Source organism: Cetorhinus maximus, chromosome 22, assembly GCF_964194155.1.
Source record: "Cetorhinus maximus chromosome 22, sCetMax3.hap1.1, whole genome shotgun sequence".
In the NCBI taxonomy this organism is placed as follows: domain Eukaryota; kingdom Metazoa; phylum Chordata; class Chondrichthyes; order Lamniformes; family Cetorhinidae; genus Cetorhinus; species Cetorhinus maximus.
This window is the reverse complement of record NC_135900.1, coordinates 8,220,270-8,241,451: the sequence shown is the minus strand read 5'-3', so window position 1 is coordinate 8,241,451 and position 21,182 is coordinate 8,220,270. Positions and strand designations below refer to the sequence as shown.

The window sequence follows — 21,182 nt, the reverse complement described above, 5'->3', positions numbered from 1 at the left end:
CACCGGAGAGAACTCCCTTGCTCTTCTTTGAAATAGGGCCATGGGATCTTTTATATTCACCCGAGAGGTTTGATGGAGACCCCGGTTTAACGTTTCCTCTGTACTTCCCTGCAGAACTCCCTCAGCACAGCACTGACGTGTCAGCCTAGATGTTGTGCTCAAGTCTCTAGAGTGGGGCTTGATCCCACAGCTTTCTGTTTCCGAGGCCAGAGTGCTACCACAGAGCCATACATAACATTTATGATTGCACATACAAAGAATTGAATTCGGTCTTCAAATATTCCATGAACACATACTTGGTTTGATGTAGTTTTCTATTTCTAAAGCGCAGGGGTGCAGAGCCAAGACCAGGAAGCGAAGTTCGCTGCTGACTCAGATCAGTAGTGCTTGCATCTTGTCCAGGGTCACTGATGACTGCCCTGTTTTGGATGGGAACGATCAGGAGGTACAGTAAGGCTGGTAATTCATCATCAAAAATTTCTGTTAAAGTAGTTCCTTAACGTAAAGAAACATTGAAATATCATTTCATAAATGGCCATAAGTAAAGTTAGATTAGATGGAGTGAACAGAAGCTTGGTGAAATAGATGAATCTTGAGGGAAGGAAGGGGGAGAGAGAGTGAGTAACAAAAAAAAAGAGGTTTAGGGGGAAATTCAGAGAACAGGGTCAAGGTGGCTAAAGGCTGTGTAGCCAAAATATCCAATTGCTATTGCGAAAGACCAAAGTATTCAAATAATGACCTTCAAAATATTGCACAGAACAACCAAGTAAACATTACAGAGAACACCACCGCCATCTACAACTCACAGACAGTGACACCCACATCCCATGAATACATTTTTAAAAAATCACCAGTACCAACCACCTTGCTATTACTGCTCCAATATAATGCCAATATAATATCAATTCACATAAAAGAGATATCCGTTACCCATTTAAGCCCTAGAGTGTTCATGCACATTGTAAAGCTTCTTCAACAGAAAAGTACCTGCACAAGTATTACTGTATATATTTAAAAAGAAGGGTTAAATTACGTTGCAGCAGAAATACCCCATTCCTTCACAGTAGCCAACAGGAGCATAGAGCAAAATAGTTATTGGTTAAAAGAAAACCTTAATCTGAAAAACGTTCTAGCCCGAATCTCTTTGAAAGTCAGCCTTGTTCTTACTTACCTAGAAAGCTGATCCACCAACACTTGCTCTACCACTGCCTGCTTTTTCTTCTGCGCAGCGAGATCCTCCTATGTACAAAGTTAGAATCATTTCACACTTTTATAGAGATTTCAATTTCTAACCTAACAGCGTGAATATTGAGTTCTGCACGTTACATTCTGAGCATCTAAACCATGAATACCTTCCTCCAATTGGTCAAGAATTTAGCCCAAAATTTACCAGCTTTTTCCACATACGGAATATAGACTAGGCTGTTCAAAGCAAGAATGAACGTGCATTTCTATAGCGCCTTTCAGAGCCTTTTGAAAAGTAGATACCGTAAGAAACGCAGCATCCAACTTGAGCACAGCAAGGTCTCATGAACAGCGATGTAATAATGATCAGATAATTTGTTTCTGGCAAGATTAATTGAGGGATAAATATTGGCCAGGACACCCAGGATAGCCCAGCCTATTTGGGCTTCCTCTTTGAAACAATGCCATGAGATCTTCCACAATAAACTAACAGGGAAGATAAGGCCTCATTTTAACATCTGAGCCAAAAGCTGACAAGCTTTCCTTTTTTTGCCACCCTTGTGCCTCACAGTGACATCAGCTGAAAGCTCGGCATCAGTTTCCACATGTACCCTGATGACACCCAGCTCTGCCTTACGACCATCTCTCTCAAACCCTCCACTGTCTTTAAATTATCAGACTGCTTGTCTGACATCCAGTACTGGATGAGCACAAATTTTCTCAAACTATATACTGGGAAGACCAAAGCCATTGACCCCAACACAAACTCTGCTCCTGAGCCACCGAAACCATCCCTCTGCCTGGAAACTGTCTGAGGCTGAACCAGACTGCTTGTAACCTCGGTATCTTACTTGACCCCTACTGAGCACATATCCGCACCATCACTAAGGCTACCTATTTCCATCTCCATAACATAATTCAATTCCGGCCCTTCCTCAGCTCACCTACTGCTGAAACTCTCATCAGGCCATTGTTATCTCAAGACTTAATTATTCCAATGCACTCCTAGCTGGCCTCCCACTTACACCCTCTATAAAATTGAGGTCATCCAAACCTCTGCTGCCTGTGCCCTAACTCGCGTTAAGTCCCGTACATCTATCACCCCTATGCTCATGGAACTACATTAGCTGCCGATTAAGCAACATGTTGACTTCCAAATTCTCATCCTTATTTTCCAATGCTTCATGCCCTTGCCCCTCCCAAACCATGCCCCCTCCTCCAGCCCTACAACCCTCTGAGATGTCTGCACTCCTCTAATTCTGGCCTCAACTCTGATTTTAATCACACTGCCATTACCTTAATAATATTATAAGAAATAGGAGCAGGGGTAGACCATTTGGCCCCCTCCAGCCTGCTCTGTCATTCAGTAAGATCATGGCTGATCTTCCATCTCACCTCCGTCTTCCCACACTGTCCCCATGTCTCTTAATTCTCTTAGCACTCAAAAATCTATCAATTTCGGTCTTGAACTCAATGGTGGAACATCCACAGCCCTCTGGGGTAGACAGTTCCAAAGATTCACCACCCTCTGAGCGAAGAAAGTTTCCTTCATCTGAGTCCTAAATGGCTGACTCCTTACCTTGAGACAGTGTCTCCTAGTTCTAGGCTCTCCAGCCAGGGTAGACAGTCTGTGGTGAGATCTATGATGAAAAGTGTGTTTCTGCAGTTTCAAGAAACTCGAGTTTGAAATGGAAACTCTTCCTTAAGACAGGTTATAAACCATCATTCCATTGTCTGCCAAGGACATTTTATATGATTACTGCAAATGGAAACATTTTAAACCAGAAGTTCCACAGGATGAATATCCCAGTTCAGTGATATTTTGCTGCGCCAGTCAAGGGGTTCAGGCTGAATTCATGTGACCATGGGTGTTTGTGAATCTGGTCACAATGTGATGAATGAATGTTCACAATGAACATTCAGCTGTCTAGGCCATAAGATACTCTATAATTACAAGCTGTTGTTGTTGAATTCTCACCGTGTTGCTCAGACTCCAAACCAGGCACTGCAGGGCAAATCACAGAACCACAAAATTCATTGGTTGGTTGTGGGGGTTGGGGGGGGAGGCAGGGGGGCAGTTCTGTTTGCTATGCATAACTTTTCGACCATTGTCACTCGTTGGAGATATGAGGGAGGTATGGTGATCAGGCAGCAGAGGAAAAGTCCTTACTCTTCTTGGAGTCATACAGCATAGAAGGAGCCAATTTGGCCCATGATGTCTGTGCCGACATCTTGAAAGTGCTATCCAATTAGCCCCACTCACCTGTTCTTTTCCCGTATTACCCTGCAATTCCCCCTTTAAGTATTTATCCCCAATTCTCCTTTGAAAGTTACTGCTTCCACCACCATTTCAGGCACTGCATAAAAAACATTTCTCCTCATCTCCCCTCTGATTCTTTTGCCCATCACCTTAAATCCATGACCTCTTAACCCTCCTGCCAGTGGGAATAGTTTTTCCTTATTTACTCTATCAAAACCTTCATAATTTTGACTTGAGTCATGAGATTTTCAATATCCAATCAAACCTTGGGAGCAGGCAGAGGGGGTCCTCGTTTTACATTTCATCCAAAGACAGCACCTCCAGCAGTGCAGAACTCCCTCAGAGCTGTACTTGAGTGTCAGTGTAGATTATGTGCTCGAGTCTCTGCAGTGCTACCCATTGAGTCAAGCTAATGCAGAATAAAGATATTTTACTAAATTAGAAGCTTCTGAGTTAGTGTATCGTGGGTTCAAGGCCCACTCCAGAGACTTGAGCATATAATTCACACTTCGCTGCAGTAATGAAGGAGAGCTGAAGAAGACACCGTTGAAGGCACTGTCTTTAGACAAGACAATTAAATGAAAACCTATCTCCCTGTTGGGATGAATGCAAAAGATCCCATGAACTCAACTGAAACACAGGAGAGCACTCTACAGCCTTCTGGATGTAACGTCGAATTCATCAACTTTAGATCTTTATCTTCTTCCGTGTGTCTTTTTCTTCTCTCTTGTTTGTCTTTTTGAGTTGGTTTTGTCTTTCCCTTCAAGTTCTTTCCCTTCAAGTTGCATTCAGATGGTTGCTATGTGGCCATTCATGCCTCATTGGGCACAACTTTTGATTTTGTTGTAAACCCATCACCACTCTCTTTGGCTGTTGCATCATTAAATCTTTTGTTATTTAATCTCCCCTTCTCTCCCGTCCTATCACAGATCTTCCCTTTTGTTCTTCCTTCCCCTTCCCCTCCCCCACTCCCGTCTTCCACTGGTTTAAAATCTAAGATTTTTATCTTCTTTCAGTTCTGATAAAAGGGCATCTTGACCTGAAACGTTAACTCTGTTTCTCGCTGCAGATGCTGCCTGAACTGCTGAGTATTTCCAGCATTTTTTGTTTTTATTTGAGTACTCCCTGACCAACATTTATCCATCAATCCATGCCACTATAACAGATTAACTGGTCAGTAACCTCATTGTTGCTCACGGGACCTTGTTTTTTTGCAAATTGGCTGCTGCATTTCTCACATTAGTTACATTGGTGACTATACTTCAGAAGTAATTCATTGGCTGTAAAGCCCTCTCGAACATCCTGAGGAGAGAAAAGGTGCCAAATAAATGCATTATTTCTTTATTAAAATCATATTAAGAGAAGGGAAAAAGAGGGGGAAAAAGTAAGGATTTCAGACTCTAAAACGAGCAAGTCGTGGATGTGTTTCTCCACAAAATGCAAAGAAACCTTGGAGAGAGAGGGAAGACACTGCAGTGTTCTCACAGCCACTCAGCAGTCTGAGAACAGGCAATGTATTTGCTCCAAAAACAAAAATAGCTGGAAAAACTCAGCATCTGATGCTGTCAGACCTGTTGAGTTTTTCCAGATATTTTTGTTTTTGTTTCAGATTTCCAGCATCCGCAACATTTTGCTTTTATCTCAATGTATTTGCTCTTCTGGCTGACGAATGCAATGGGGATCTAAAGAATTGAAAATAAAACGTAAGTTTTTTTTTTAATAGTAAAATAGCAACCGACTCACGGTTTCCGACCTCCTCCTGCTTTGCTCCGCGGTGTACGGTTTGCTGGTGTAACATTGCTGTTGAATTGCTTTCTCATCAAGGGAAGTCAGGCCCTCGGGACTCTCTTCGTCAACTGGAGATTCCTTTTAACAATGAAGAAATTCAAAAAATATACATCATCAAAAACCCTAGGAACAAGAGGAGGCCATTCAGTCCCATTGAGCTTGTCCTACCACTCAATTAGATCATGGCTAATCTGTATCCCAACTCCATTTACCCACCTTGGTTCCATGTTCTTTAATGCTGTTCCTCCTCTTCTTTCAGGTATCATGCCCTAAGAGGGTATTGGTGACCATGGATTTCCATTGGATTGGTCCATGATTATGCTTGGTAAAGTACTGCAGTGATTTGCCATTGCCTTCTGCAATATGGCTGACCAGGAAACTCTCTCTCGCCGCCTGCCATCAGGCGTATTGGGAAGGATTTTACAGGCTGGTAACCAACTTGTTTGGCCACGTTCTGAACACAACCTTCCATGGCCATCAAGTCCTGAAGTGAGATGTGAACCCAGCGCTTCTAGCCCAGAGGTAGGGACACTACCAACTGCGCAACAAGACCTCCCTTTCAATATCATTACATAACAAAAATCAAATTGTTAATTAATCCCTAACCTCAACTGCTTTTTAGAGGACTGTGTTCTAGATTTCCACTACTGTTTGTGTGAAGAAGTGCCTCCTGACATCATCCCTGAATGGCCTGGTTCTAATTTTAAGGTTATGCCCCCCCTGTACTGAACTCTCCCACTGGAAAAAATAGCTTCTCTGTATCTAACCTAAAAATTGCTTTAATCATCTTAAACACCTCAATTAGATCACAACTTCATCTTCAATACTCAAAGGGATTGCAAGCCTGGATTATGTAACCTGTGCTCATAATTTAACCCTTTCAACCCCAGTATCATACTGGTGAACCTGTGCTGCACCCATCCAAGGCCAATTATATCCTTGTTGAGGTGCAGTGTCTAGAACTGAACACAGACCTCCAAAATATGTAACCAAAGCTTTATCCAACAGTAGCATAACTTGCACCTTCTCCATGAAATGAAGATTGATGTGCCATTAGCGTTCTTTCAACTTGCCTACTAGTTCTTAGTAATTTTTGCACATGGAGCCCCAAATCTCAGCTGCACCTCCACAGTTTCTAGCTTCTCATTTCCGTGGGAGATGGTGGCGTAGTGATAATATCACTGGACTATTAATCCAGAGGCCCACGCTAACGCTCTGTGGACATGGGTTCAAATCTCACTTTAGATTCAAATAATTAATCTAGAATTGAAAGCTAGTCTCAGTAATGGTGACCATGACAACTATCATCAATTGTCATAAAAACCCATCTAGTTCACTAATGCCCTTTAGGGAAGGAAATCTGCCACCCTTACCTGATCTGCCCTACATGTGACTCCAGACCCAGAGCAATGTGGTTGATTCTGAAATAGCAAAAAGCAATTAGGGATGGGCAACAAATGTTGGCCTTGCCAACCATGCCCACATCCCATGAAAGGAAAAAACTACAGGAGGATGAAGCTTTACAAGCCTGCACTGAGTCAAAAGCAAGCTTCATTTTTCTGCTACCCCACCTAGGCAAGATACCTGCATCTGGAGATTGGCTGGTGGAGGCTGCTGATGCAAAGAGTTTGCTTTGCTCTTCTGTGTTATTCGCTGGCTGTGTTGCTTGTAACTCATTTTCATCTCCTCCTCGTACTGCTGGTACTTCAGCTTGTACCCCTCCGAAGGTGCAGGCAAAGTCTCAGGTATGGTCAGCTCTTCTACCAGACACGGCTGAATGCATACAGTTCAGTTAAAATAGTCTTTTTCAAAAGATGCACATGCAGAAGCAATGAAGATCAGGGGTGAAATCAGGAATCATTTACACACATAGGATAATAGAAATTTGGACCTCTCTCCCTGCAAAACACTGTGGACACTGGGACAATTGGAGCACTGAAAACAGAAATCAATAGATTTCTGTGAGGTAAGGGATAAGACATTAAACCAAGGCCCCGCCTACCCTCTCAGGTGGATGCAAAGGTAACCCATGGCACCATTTTGAAGAGGAGTTGGGGAGTTATTCCTGATCTTCTGGCTAATATTTATTCTTCGGTCGACATCACGAAAATACAGATTATCTGGTCTTTGTCACATTGCTGTTTGTGGGAGATTGCTGTGTACAAATTGGCTGTCAGATGTTACAATTGAAAAAAATCATAGTATATAACCAATGTACAGGCCATAGAATTATGCTGATTTCAGTGACATGCAAATTTGGGTGGGAGTATGAAAATATATGCTTTCTTTTGTTATTTATTCATTTGCAGGATATGCGCATCGCTGGCAAGGCCAGCACTTATCGCCCAACCCTAACTGCCCTGGCGAGGTGGTGAGACACTGCCTTGAACAGTCTGTCATAGCGGTTTCTGGAGCAACTGAGTGGCTTGCTGGGCCACTTCAGAGGGCAGTTCAGAGCCAACCATATTGTTGTGGGTCTGGAGTCACATATAGGCCAGACCACTGCAAGGAAGGCAGATATCCTTCCCAAACGGCATTAGTGAATCAGAAGGACTTTTATGACAATCTGGTAGTTTCACGGTCACCATGACTGATACCAGCTTTTTATTCCAGATTTATTTAATGAACTGAATTTAAATTCCCCAGATGCCATGGTGGGATTTTTTTTAAAAATTCGTTCATGGGATGTGAGTGTCGCTGGCTGGGCCAGCATTTATTGCCCATCCCTATATGCCCTTGAGAAGGCGGTGGTGAGCTGCCTTCTTCAATCACTGCAGTCCATGTGGTGTAGGTACACCCACAGTGCTGTTAGGAAGGGAGTTCCAAGATTTTGGCCCAGCGACAGTGAAGGAACAGCTATATATATTTCCAAGTCAGGATGGTGAGTGGCTTTGATGGGAACTTGCAGATGGTGGTGTTCCCATATGTCTGCTGCCCTTGTCCTTCTAGATGGCAGTGGTCATGGATTTGAAAGGTGCTGCCTCAAAAACCTTGGTGAGTTTCTGCAGTGCATCTTGTAGATGGTACACACACTGCTACTACTGTGCATCAGTGGTGGAGGCAGTGAATGTTTAAGGCGGTGGATGGGGTGCCAATCAAGTGGGCACAGAATTTTTTTAAATTTAAAACATGGCATGTTATGATCTGGAATGCACTGCATGAAAGGGCAGCGGAATTGGATTCAATTGAAAAACTTTTAAAAAGGAAACTGGATGTACACTTGAGAAAGAAAGATATGCAGGGTTATGGGAAAGAGCCTAACTGTATAGATCTTGCAAATAGCTGACACAGGCACAATGTGCCATAAGATGCTATCATTCTATTACTGCTAGAACAGTTCACAATTAAAATAAGTACTGTGATGTGCAGACTCTGATGAACAGTCAGCCACTTCTTGTAACACACAGACCTGACGGTAGGTCCGGCGACGGGAGGATGGAGCTGGGAAGGGTGTACCCCAGCTAACAGTCGAGGTAGAATCCGGAGACGCCAGGCGAGGCTGTTCTTTCGTAACAGGTGTGTAGGATAAATCATTCTGCAAGGATAAGATGGACACTGGTATTACTCGACAGGAACCTCAATGAGGCTCTCCATTTACGCGGTCAAATAACAATTATCGTGACATCTTGCTGCTGTTCCAATTTGCCGGCTGTATGTGTTGAATGACATATTTCAAACAGCTCCATCTAAAACCCATTAGTTCCCCCATGGGGAGGTCTTGTGGTGTAGTGGGTAGCGTCCCTGCCTGTCAGCCAGAAGCTCTGGGTTTGACTCTCACTCCAAGGGTAGGATCGTCCCAGATTTGCACGAAGTGCAATAGTGGGCGAGTAAAACATATAACCTGTCGGCTGCGATGCCGTGCTTTCATGCCGTATCATCCCAAACCCACTTCATTAATTATGCATTCCCGGGAAACACGCCGTTTCCATGGCGGGTGGGCTCTCATTTGCCCGCCAGGCCACACCGTCACCTCGCCTCTTCAGAATGTTGGGTGCCATATTTCAAGTGCAGCCACGTGCACACCTCTCAGTGCTTCCAGCCCACGACTGCTGCAGGGAAGATGTCCATGAAAGGCAAAAAGACTGCAGCCCCCGGGTTTAGCGACGCGTCACTGGAACGCCTTTTGGATGCTGTGGAGACGCACCACGGTGTCCTCTACCCCAGCTCCGGCCACAGGATGGACAACAGCATGACCAACCAGGCTTGGGAGGCGGTGGCAGCTGTGGTCAGCGCCAATGCCCTGCAAAAGAGGACAGCCACCCAGTACCGCAAGAGGATGAATGATCTCCTCCGTTCCGCCAGGGTAAGTCACTCTTCTCACGCTCTCAACTCACACACTCACAAACCCATTACACATTCAGAGGGATCTCACTCACTGCCAGTTCAAGGGACATCACCATTCACTCTCTCAGACACACCCTCATTGTCCTCAACCCGTCCATGGGACCACTCACCACCCACACATACCAGGCATTCTTATCATCTGGCCTGGCAGGCGTCCTGCTTACACATTCTCCATCTCTATTCATGCAGGACAAGCTGGCACACAACATGAGGGGGAGCTCACAGACCGCTGGAGGAATGCCTGAAGTCAAGGTCTTCACGGACTTTGATTACAGAGCCATCCAGCTGGCCGGCAACGATTTGAATCAATCCTGTGCTGATGGTGAGGTCGGCGGTGCTCTACCAAGTGAGAGTCCAGCAGTGCAACATCCATCAGACAACCATGCTGTTATCCTGTTTCACAGGTCACTGCCATGTATTAATTATCGTCCCTTGTTTCCGCAGGCACATCTGGGAACCAGCCAACGGAGTTCACGACCCAGGGCTTCCAATCAAGCCCCGAAGAGAAATCTGAAGGCACGCTCCTTGAAGTCCTGTCACAGCGCTCACCCACACCCTCCACCAGTGCAGTGACACACACCTCAATGGGAACTAGCTTTAGAGTAGCCCCGGGATCACAAATTGGTGAGCACATCGCACTTTCTGATCCACAGCAGGCGGAGGCTGGAACTTCCCAGGTGTCCGGCACTCGGAGGACTGCTGGAGGCCAGAAATTTGCTGAGTCCAAGTCAGATGACGAGCCTCTGGACTCGGTCAAGTCACACTTGCTGGAGCTGCAAAGGCGGGCTAGGGAACAACAGGAAGGGATGTCCGCTGCATTCCTCAGATTGCAAGGCACAATGGAGGAATCCGTCCGCCTTCACTCTGAGGTGATAGCGCCGACATGCCAGCGCACTGAGGTCAACATTGGTAGGGTGGCGGCCGCCATGGAGATCTTAGTGCATGACGTCATTCCTGCACTGATGCGTGAACTCAACCTCATCGCTGATGCCATAGTTGGCGTCCAACAGTGCATAAGTGAGAGGGGTGGGGGGCAGCTCAATCTCACTCCAAATACCCCTTCTCCTCAAGGAGTCAGCCTGGGGCCCTTGGGCACCCATAAGGAGGAGGATCAGCCCCCCACCGAGGCCATCCATTCAGGTGACTCCAGGAGTGTCCGGCCCATCCAAATCCCCTCTTCCTGTGACCTCAGCAGCTCCAGTTCCACAGGGCGAGGGAGGGGGGTGCCACTGCCACACAGCAGGACGCCAAAAGCAGGCCAGGGCCCTCCAGGTCTTGGCCCCCCCAGAGGACACCCGCCAAATTCATCACAGACAGGGAGTCGCAGGCAACCTCCACCGGCTGTGGATGTCCGAGGAGCACCAAGACGAAGCAGCAGTGTTAGGAAAGTTAAGAAGATGTAACTCTTTTTGAGTTAAAACAATTAACTAAATTAACAAAATAAGGGATAAATCAAGCACAGCCCCTAAGTCAGGTCAGCTGTAAAATCAAGGAAAAACTTTAAAGGAACCTTACAAAAATCAAACTAAGATGTGATTAAAGGGGTCAACAAAACACCCCAGTACCCGTGGTGCCCACCGGGCACGGAAGGCCTCGATGGTGCCGGCAGACACCGCGTGCTCCCTTTCCAGGGACATCCGGCCGCGAACGTAGCCGCGGAAGAGGGACAAACAATCGGGCGGGACTCCCCCGTCGATCGCCCGCTGCCTGGACCTGTTGATGGCCAACTTGGCCAGGCCCAGGGGCAGGTTCACGAGGAGGTCCTCCTCCTTCCCGACCCCCTTCTGCACCGGGTGTCCGTAGATCAGGAGCGTGGGACTGAAGTGCAAACAAAACAGTAACAAGAGGTTTTTTAAATAACTGAAAAGAGAGTGCAGCCTACCACACCCTATATAAACGTGGTCCACGGACTCCACAAGACCACAAAAAAGGCAGGTGTCCTGGGAGTCCGTGAACCTACACATTCTACAATTGTAGGGGGTTAAGAAGATGTAGTTGCACAACCTGGGTACGGGTGTTAATCTCTTGTACACACTGTTCACTATTGTCAATAAACTCCCAAGAATGTCTCCCTGCCTATGGATCCTTGTTCTGATGAGCAGTGTTCTTGTCACTCAGATGTGAAATCTTTCTGCACAAGATAAAGGCAGGTGTCTCAGTCCAGGGCCTCTTCCCTGTGCTCTGTGCAGCCTTCAGACCAAAGTGATGGTCCAGCTTCACACTCCCTGGAGATATTACTGATGCCTGCACCTCGACGGTGTTCGTCATTGCTGCCAGAATGTAGTGAACAGGCATCATAGAGTTCTGTCATTCTGTCTGTGTGCTCTCAGCACCTTTAAAGGTGGGGCTGGCCCCCGGCTCTTCAGTATCTGTGACCACTGACTCTGTGCTCCTGAAGGGCTCAGATACTGAATTGCAGACAAAGGATCAGGTGCCTCTAAAGTTTCATGGCAGTGTCTCTATGATATGACCCTGATCACAGAACGTAAGCGAGCTGCCCTCGGTCCAGACTAGAGTCAGACATTCTCAGAGGCTATGCGAAGATCTATGGAGTGTCCTCCTGCAATCGAGCGACTATTAGGGCTTCCTCTGTGTCTCCATGACAGGGGCATTATCATTATCAGAGAGTTTGTATGCTTCCATAAGCCAGACTGGAGTCAAACATTCACAGATGCAATATGAGGATCTATAGGGTCTCCTCACTGCATGTCGTCATCATCCTCCACAAATCTAGCAGCTATGAGGGTCTCCCGAGCGTGTCTGCCTCATCTGGCCTGTGCGACACCAACGGGCACAGAAAATCCTGGCCCAAGCCGCGACGGCCAAGAAAGGTGCGTTCATAATGCAGCCAAACAGGCAGAGTATCAACTTGTTAATCCTTCCAACATGTGCCAATGGCAGGTGGCCTTCTAGGCAGTAGTGATCATGGGTTTGGAAGGTGCTGTCTGAGGAGCCTTGGTGAATTCCTGCAGTGCATCTTGTAGATAGTACACACTGCTGCTACTGTGCGTCAGTGGTGGAGAGAGTGAATGTTTGTGGATGTGGTGCCAATCAAGCAGGCTGCTTTGTCCTGGATGCTGCCCAGCTTCTTCAGTGCTGTGGTAGCTGTACTCATCCAGGCAAGTGGGGAGTATTCCATCAAACTCCTGACTTGTGCCTTGTAGGTGGTGGACAGGCTTTTGAGAGTCAGGAGGTGGGTTACTTATCGCACGATTCCTAGCCTCTGACCTGCTCTTGTAGCCACAGTATTTCATAACGGCCAGTCCAGTTCAGTTTCTGGTCAATGGTAACCCCCAGGATATTGATAGTGGGGGATTCAGCTGATGGTAATGCCATTGACATCAAGGGGCAATGGTTGGATTCTCTCTTGTTGGAGACGGTCATCGCCTGACACTTGTGTGGCGCGAATGTTACTTGCCACTTATCAGTCCATGCCTGGATATTGTCCAGGTCTTGCTGCATTTGGATATGGGCTGCTTTCATCATTCCCTCATCACATTTTTAACATAGTAAACATTCCAGTGTGTTTCACTGGAATGTCCTTACATAGAATGCGGAGTTTTCTGCCACAAACCACTGTTGAAGGAGAGTTCAGCTGCACCTTTCAAGTAATTGATTTCCTTTTAGAAAAGGGAGCATTAAAAGGCCATGGGAGAGAGTGAGATCAGATTAGATGATGCCATTGGAGTAAAGCCCCAGTGCATACTTGGTGGGTTGAGTAATGTTTTATGTTGAAACATTCGCCGAGTATGTGTCAGCTGTACAAACCACAATGTTCAGGTTAAAAGAAATGCATGAAAGTTGCAGCAACGCACAACAAAAGGAAAAAATGAAAGGGGTTAATCCAGAAAAATCCCTGTAGGAAAAATACATTCTCATTTTCTACTTTAGCATTAAGGCTTTTCTACTTTGTGGTCAGAACAAGGAAAGTGTATATTTCAGAAAGCCAGCATTCTTTAAACATTGAGCAAAAGTTAAATTTAGGAGCTATCAGAATCTGGGGCTACAGCTGTAATATCAATCCATATTAGGGAAATCTTTAAAACAAAAACAGTCTCAGTTCTGGACTGATAAGCTGTTGTGAAAACACAACAGCACTTAAAAAATTCTTTTTCAGAATGAGAACCATTGCTTACCTCACCATCTGAATCACCGAGTCTCCTCAAGTCTAACGCAGGCACACTGAAATTAAGAAAATCTTGCTGTAATTCCAGGGAGAGAGTGTTACAGTACAAATCAGAGGCCCCTTCACCACTTTAAAACAACATTCACTCCCTCCACCACCGGCGAATCCAGTATGCAATATAAGTAGGATGCACTGCAGCAACTCGCCAAGGCTTCTTCGATAGCACCTCCCAAACCCTATCCTCCGCCACCTTGAAGTACAAGCTTAGGATAGCAAGTGCATGGGAACACCACCACCTCCTAGTTCCCTTCCAAGTCTCACACAGTTCCAACATGGACATATATCTTCACCGTTGCTGGGTCAAAATCCTGGAACTCCCTGCCCTACAACATTGTGGGAATGCCTTCACCACACAGTCTGCAGTGAGTCAAGATGAAGGCCGACCACAATGTCAAGGGCAAGTAGTTATGGCCATAAATGTCAGCTTTGCCAGTGACCTGTGAATTAATTTTAGAAAATATATAAATGTCTCACAAGTGGCAATGGTAGTCTTTTACATGAATGAGAACCCTGTCTTGATACATCAAAATCTATTTAGTGCATTGGCAGCCAGATCTTCAAACCTCAAGTTTCAGAAATAAAATTTTTGTTTGGTAGTACACAACATGATTTTTGCTGATAAAAAGAGATGTCAAAGCTTTTCGTCTTGCACTCATCAGGACACTTTGCAAGAATACCAATATAAGGCGAAAACAACAATTTATACTGTCTGTGAAGACAGTGCTGATTGGTTGGCAAGTGCCATTGCCAAGCAGAATGCACCAGTGATGGTGACTGACCTTAAGACCAACCCGGACATATATATCAGTAATCCTGACAAAGGGATGGGAATAGTCATCCTTAACAAGCATGACTATATCAACAAAATGCATGCCATTCTTAATGACAGGTTCAAAATCATATCCATTGGACCTGCCGCTCAACAAGACCAGACAGCCTTGCTCGAAAGTAAGCTACAAAAAAATGCTTGCTGGACTTGTGTGAGAACGATGAGCTACCGCACGATATATATCACAGGGTTCGTCCTCGCGGTTCACTACATCTACATATGTATGAACCTGCCCAAGACACACAAAAATGATGTCCCTTTTACACCCCATCTTATCTATGGCAGGTTCTGCACAACATGAATTGGCCAAATGGGCGAATTGTTACAACCAGTTTTGACCAAGTTTTCCACATACAGGGTGAAGGATTCCTTCACATTTCCAAAGGCCATACAGGACTTGCATATCGATAGCAATGCTGTGTCCATGTGCTCATTTAACATTGCTAGCCTATCCACTAATGTGCCACTTAAAGAAGCCATAGAAATTTGCGCTGCAGCACCATATCATTGTGATCTAGACCCGCCACCATTGCGTGAATCGGCATTCATTGAATTTATGAACTCGTGCAGTTGAGTTCAATTTTAGTGACACCATGTATACCCAAATAGATGTCGCTGCCATGGGATCCGCTCTAGGCCCAGTTCACGCAAATATCTCTGTTGGTTTCCATGAGAAACGTGTCTTCCATGAAATGACACCTAAACTCCTACCCCTCACAATATCGGGATGATACGTTTGCTATATTTAAAATCGCAGCTGCATATTATAATGTCTTACACGTCTTAATGGACTCCATCCTGCACTCAAATTCACCTTTGAAACGAACTCCCTTCTTTGATGTACCAGTTGAGAAATCTGCCAGGAGGTTCTCTACCATGGTCTACCGCAAGCCTACCTTCATTGGTCAATATACGCATCAGGATTCTTACACTCAACCCGCTAAAAGATTGGTCTTATCGGCAGCCTTGTAAATAAGGCACGAGTCATTTGCTCACCATGCAAGCGTGATGCACACCAAAGCTAGAGCACATCAAAGACATCTGCAGGATAATGGCTACCCTGATCAGATCATTTTGCGCTGTATATCACGCAATCTCATGAACGGGCCTAAGGCTGTCACCTTCGGCCCTGAAAAGTGCCCAGTCTGCCTCAGATTACCCTGGGAGGGAAAGCTATCTCAAAAATTTAAGCAACAGGTGAAGCTAGCTGTTTCACACTGCTACTATGCAGTAGCAGACTAATGGTATTCGCCACTAACAGAATGCTGCCGTCAAGCCAAAAAGACGTTCTGCCTATCATACAAATGAGTAGTGTGGTGGAGGGGAGGTGTTGGCATAGTGGTATTGTCACTGGACTGGTAATCCAGAGACCCAGGGTAATGCTCTGGGTACCTGGGTTTGAATCCCACCACGGCAGATGGTGGAATTTGAAGTCAATGAAAATGAAATCTGGAATTAAAAGTCTGATGACCACGAAACCATTGCCGATTGTCGTAAAAACCCATCTGGTTCCCTAATGAATAGGGCAATTAGGGATGGGTAATAAACGCTGGCCTCGTCAGTGATGCCCACAACGAATAAAAAAAATTTACAAAATTTCAGTGCCAGTGTGATGCTAGGTATGTATGCTGTACGTCCCAAAGACTGGCAGATTGTATCAAACAGCATGTCCCAGCTGCTGTTCGCAATAGGCAGAGTACAGGCCCCATACCAGCCCATGCTTGCAAAACTCAAGAGTGTCCAACATTAGATGTGATTCTGCGATTGGACAACATTTGCTAAATAATCCTCAGTGTGCTAAGAATTACACTGACAACCAATTTAAGATAGTCAGTCAAGCTCGCAGTGTGGCCCATTTGCATGTACTGGATGCTACATTAATACATAGGGCCTTGTTCTTTGCAGACAGAAAGAACATGTACACACATTGCGCCTGTTTCAGCAAAACAAAATAACAAAACAAAACAAAATACAGCCTTTCGCTGACTCATTCCTCACTTGACCAATCAGGGTCAAACTGCCTGGTTTAAATTTCAAACAATGCTTGGCAGTCACCATCACTGGTGCATTCTCCATGGCAATGCCACTTGCCAACCAATTAGCACTCTCTTCACATACAGTATAAATTGTTGTTTTTCCCCTTATATTGGTATTCTTGCAAAGTGTCCTGATAAGTGCAAGACGAAAAGCTTAGACATGTCTCTTTTTTCAGCAATACTCAAATAAAATTTTACGTTAAAGTGTTCCAGTCCATTTACTCCACAGCTTATACATCTGGAAAGCAATGTCAAAGATGGGTTTCAATGCTTCCCCATATTTTGACTGCTCTGCAACACACTAACTCTGCACCACTAATTTTGTTCAAGGTGCAAATGCCACAGTTTAATCGTGCATCAAGAACCACCGTTACCATGAAAGATAAGAGGTTACAAGCTCCAGTGACTGTGCACTGCTTCCACTCCTGGCCTTCCTCTCTGTCCCTCCCCCTTCATTGCATTTGAGTGCCATTTCTGACCTGCTTCTCTCCTGTGTGTGTGCCATGATCTTGTCACCTCACCAAGCCCATGCTTCCAAGTATTTCCAGCCTGACACCCAACAGTCTCCTGATTCCCACCTCAATGCTCACACTCCACCCTGTCCATGATTCCATGTACCCCAGAAACCCATTTCCCCCACCAGTAAATCCACCATCCGCACCATTGCTCCAATACACCAGTTCCAGTGCTGGTAGATCCCCTAGTGCGTCCACAAACCAACCCCACACCAGTCTTTACAACCCCCTTTCTGAACGCTCCATTTACCCAGATTTGAGTGTTTTATTTGCAGCCCTAACCATTCAGAACTCTATGACAACAGCTCCCTGTCCTCCCCTGTGCTGCCAAAACCTCACATAAGACATAGGAGCAGAAGTAGGCCATTCGGCCCATCGAGTCTGCTCTGCCATTCAATGGGATCATGGCTGATCTGATAATCCTCAACTTCACTTTCCTGCCTCTTCCCCGTAACCCTTGATTCCCTTACTGATTAAAAATCTGTCTATCTCCGCCTTGAATATACTTAACAACCCAGCTTCTACAGCCGAGTATTAGTGGGTCCCATACTCCACATCATAGAAAATGAGAACGTCTATGACAGCCATAGAGAAGAGAAAAGATAGAAGAAGAAAAAGAATTAGAGAGAGAGGGAATATTTAATATGGATAAAAAAATTAATAGAACAGATATCCCGAGTGTCAAAGGAAATGATGAATCCCAGGAATAATTCAGAGCAAATGCAATCATTCTCTAAAGCACATAATACTGCCTTTCTGTGCATAACACAGTACCACTTCTTATCAACTGATTAGGGGGAGACTGCTTGAGGACATGACTGTGAAGAAAAACCAAATATGGCAGTTTTACCATCCCACCTAAAAGCAAGTGAAGATGAGAAGGTTTGTGCACAAAAGCAAAGTTAAAATGGAAGCATATTAATAAATTAAATTCGATAATAGATACTTACTCATCAGGACGAGGCCCATAAGCATCACTGGAACATATCCTCCAGCCCTGTTTACAGAAGGTAATTTATGAAACCAATTATTACTAAATGGCAGTGGCTAAAATGCCACTCATTATCAGTCAGCATAAATTAAGCTGTAGTGATTGTATAAAGCAGTAACAAGCAAAGTAAACAGATTAGTGAGTTTCTGGTGATCACAAAACGAACAGTTAGTAAAATAAACTAACAGCGAGTGTGACAAATTAACAGTGAGATTAATGAGTTAGCAGGGGGTGTAATAACCTAACAAACAGCACAAGTAGATTAACTGAAATTAGCCAGCCGTGTGTGTAATGTACCAGCAGTGAGAAAAAAATAAAGTCCCGGCAGGTGTGATGAATTAGCAGTAAGCACAATGATTAAAAAGATAAGCAAAATTTTAATAATTTCTAAAAATAATTCCATATATGCAAATAAGGTTGCGCTGTGTTTTTTTTGTTATCAGTTCATCATTAAGTAATTAAGTTATGATTAACTAACAAAAGTTAATTTTGGATTACTTTATTTCACAGAACTTCAGGAACATGACTGGCAGTTGGCCCAGTGTGGACACTGTCCATTGTGATTCTATTTTTAAAATCATAAATCCTTGCCTTTTCTCCATAACCCTTAACATCCCACGTATCCATCTCCCTTTTCAACACCTCAAGTTCACTTTGAATCCATGGCCTCCTGGGACGGCTTTCTAAAAATACACACCCTTTCACAACCTCAGAACATCCCAAAGCTTTTCACAGCCCATCAAAGACTTTTGCAGTGTAGTTGCTGTTCTTACATAGGGAAACTCAACAACTAGTTTGCACAGAGTAAGCTCCCACAAACAGCAACAAGATAATTGACCAGATAACCTGTTTTAGTATCGTTAGTTAAGCAATAACTAATGGCATAGTCCCTGCTTTCTCTCACTCCATCATTGGTGACTATGCTGCGACCCTAAATTCTGGGATTCCCTTCCTAAACCTAACTCTCTCTCCGTTGAGACACTCCTTGAAATCTACTGTTTTGCCAAGCTTTTGGCCACCTGTCCTAATACCTTATCTTATGTGGCTCTGTAGTCACATGTTGTCCGATAATGTTTCCTGCAAAAACCTTGGGGCGTTTTGCTTTGGTAAATGCACGATATAAATGCAAGTTGTTGTTGTTGTATCTCTCTCCGCAAGTGCTGCTCAATCTGCTGAGTGCTTTCCAGCAGCTTCTGTTTTCATTTAAAAACTTCAGTCACTGGCTTTTGAAAGTGGGGTAAGAAACAGTGTGTCAGCTTGATTTAAATAAATACATAAAGATTAAGATTTCAAAAACTCCCGTGGGATTGCAATTTGAATGCGGGAACATTTTGTTTGGGCAAGAGCCATAGGAACATAGGAATTAGGAGCAGGCAAAAGCCATTCAGTATTTCAAGCCTGCTCCAACATTCAATAAGATCATGGCTGATTGTGGTTTCAACTCCACTTTCCTGTCTGTCCTCGCCCCATAGCCCTCAATTCCCTTATTTATCAAAAATCTGTCCAACTCGGCCTTGAATAAATTCAATGACACAGCCTCCACTGCTCTCTGAGGAAGACAATTCCACAGACTAATGACTCAGAGAAAAAAATTCTCCTCATCCATGTCTTAAAAGAGAGACCTCTTATTCTTAAACTGTGTCCCCTAATTCTAATCTCCTCCACAAGAGGAAATATCCTCCCAGTGTCCACCCTATCAAATCCCCTCAGGATCTTATATGTTTCAAAAGGGTCACCTTGCATTCTTCTAAATCTCCAATGGGCACAGGCCCAACCTGTTCAACCTTTCTTCATAAGATAAGCCCCTCGTCCCAGGAATGAGTCAAGTGAACCTTCTCTGAACTGATAACGCAATTATATATTTTTTTCAAATAAGGAGACCAAAACTGTAGACAGTATTCCAGACGTGGTCTCACCAAGGCCCTGTGCAGCAGCGGCAAAAACTTCCCTACTTTTATATTCCATTCCGCTTGCAATAAATACCAACATTCCAACTGCCTTCCTAATCACTTGCTGTACTTGCATTCTTGTGATTCATGTACCAGGACACCCTGATACCTCTGTACCACCGAGTTCTGCCATCTCTCTCCATTTAAATAGTATTCTGCTTTTCCATTCTTTCTACCAAAGTGGACAAGTCAAAAAGAGACATCCTAGATCCAGACACCTGTTGGGCTTTTACCTGTGCAGATTTCTGCCTTTTTACGTTCCTTGATGCTGTGCCAATGCCCTTAACTTCCAGATCCATTTAAATCTGTAAAATTAAGCCGAAGTTTAGATGGAATCTTTCTTTTAAAGTTTAATTGTACACCAGAGAGCTCTGCGATTACTCAAGGAGTGGGTGATGAGTGTTACTGTCGAGGTGATGAGACACCTTACCTAAGCCTGGAAGAGCTCCTGGTACATGGCCGGGCCTTGTGTCACTCACCTGTCTCCACTCAAGCGCTCACCTGGCGGTGCGTCACGTCAATCACCCCGCGTTGTCATGACGACCGCCCGCGTCAGTCCACACTTCCGGGACCAGCATGCGCTGCAGCACTGAAGTGAAAGGGAGGCAGAGAACAGCTGGGCCTTTGGACTCTAAAGGAGACTAACATTGTTTCTCAGAATCACATTCAGTTGCGTTGGATTTGCTATTTTACAGCGACCTACCCTTTGCTTACTACACAGCTGAGGCAGGAATTGATACATTATATAGGGAGCAAGCTCTGATTAGGCAGGAGTAACACAAGATTTAGAGAAAGCAGATCCCAGACTTGCAATGCTTTAAATTTAAAATTTTTATCCTTGTTATTAAATCCCTCCATAGCCTTCCCCCTCCTGCACATCTGTAAACTTCCAACAGCCCTATGATCCTCCAAGATATGTGCTCTTACAATTCTGGCTTTTTGCACATCACGTATTTTAATCACTTGACCATTGGCAGCTGTACCTTCAGCTGTCTAGGCATAATCATTAGAATTACTTTCCAAATCTTTCGTCCTTGAAGAAGATCCTTAAAACTTAACTCTTTGACCACCATCTTCTCGTATTTGATGCCAAGTTTGT

The 21,182-nt window shown here is 44.7% G+C and overlaps 1 protein-coding gene across 5 annotated transcripts in view; it reads right to left on the bottom strand.

Moving 5' to 3' along the window:
* Window positions 1-20,622, bottom strand: part of caps2 (calcyphosine 2) — a 43,503-nt gene extending 22,881 nt beyond the window's left edge. For 2 of the 5 annotated variants that reach the window (XM_078567740.1, XM_078567742.1), the window contains exons 1-9: window positions 20,514-20,622; window positions 20,317-20,388; window positions 18,094-18,140; window positions 13,714-13,759; window positions 8,643-8,768; window positions 6,818-7,006; window positions 5,189-5,311; window positions 1,172-1,239; window positions 297-419 (exon numbers count right to left, since the gene is read on the bottom strand). In XM_078567740.1, coding sequence (XP_078423866.1) covers window positions 297-419; window positions 1,172-1,239; window positions 5,189-5,311; window positions 6,818-7,006; window positions 8,643-8,768; window positions 13,714-13,759; window positions 18,094-18,140; window positions 20,317-20,382 — 788 coding nt within the window. In that variant the 5' untranslated portion in view covers window positions 20,383-20,388; window positions 20,514-20,622. Of the gene's footprint in view, window positions 1-296; window positions 420-1,171; window positions 1,240-5,188; window positions 5,312-6,817; window positions 7,007-8,642; window positions 8,769-13,713; window positions 13,760-18,089; window positions 18,141-20,316; window positions 20,389-20,513 lie in introns of those variants that run through there. The other 3 variants (XM_078567741.1, XM_078567744.1, XM_078567743.1) reach the window with 3 other exon arrangements.
* Between the last annotated feature and the right edge of the window lie 560 nt (window positions 20,623-21,182).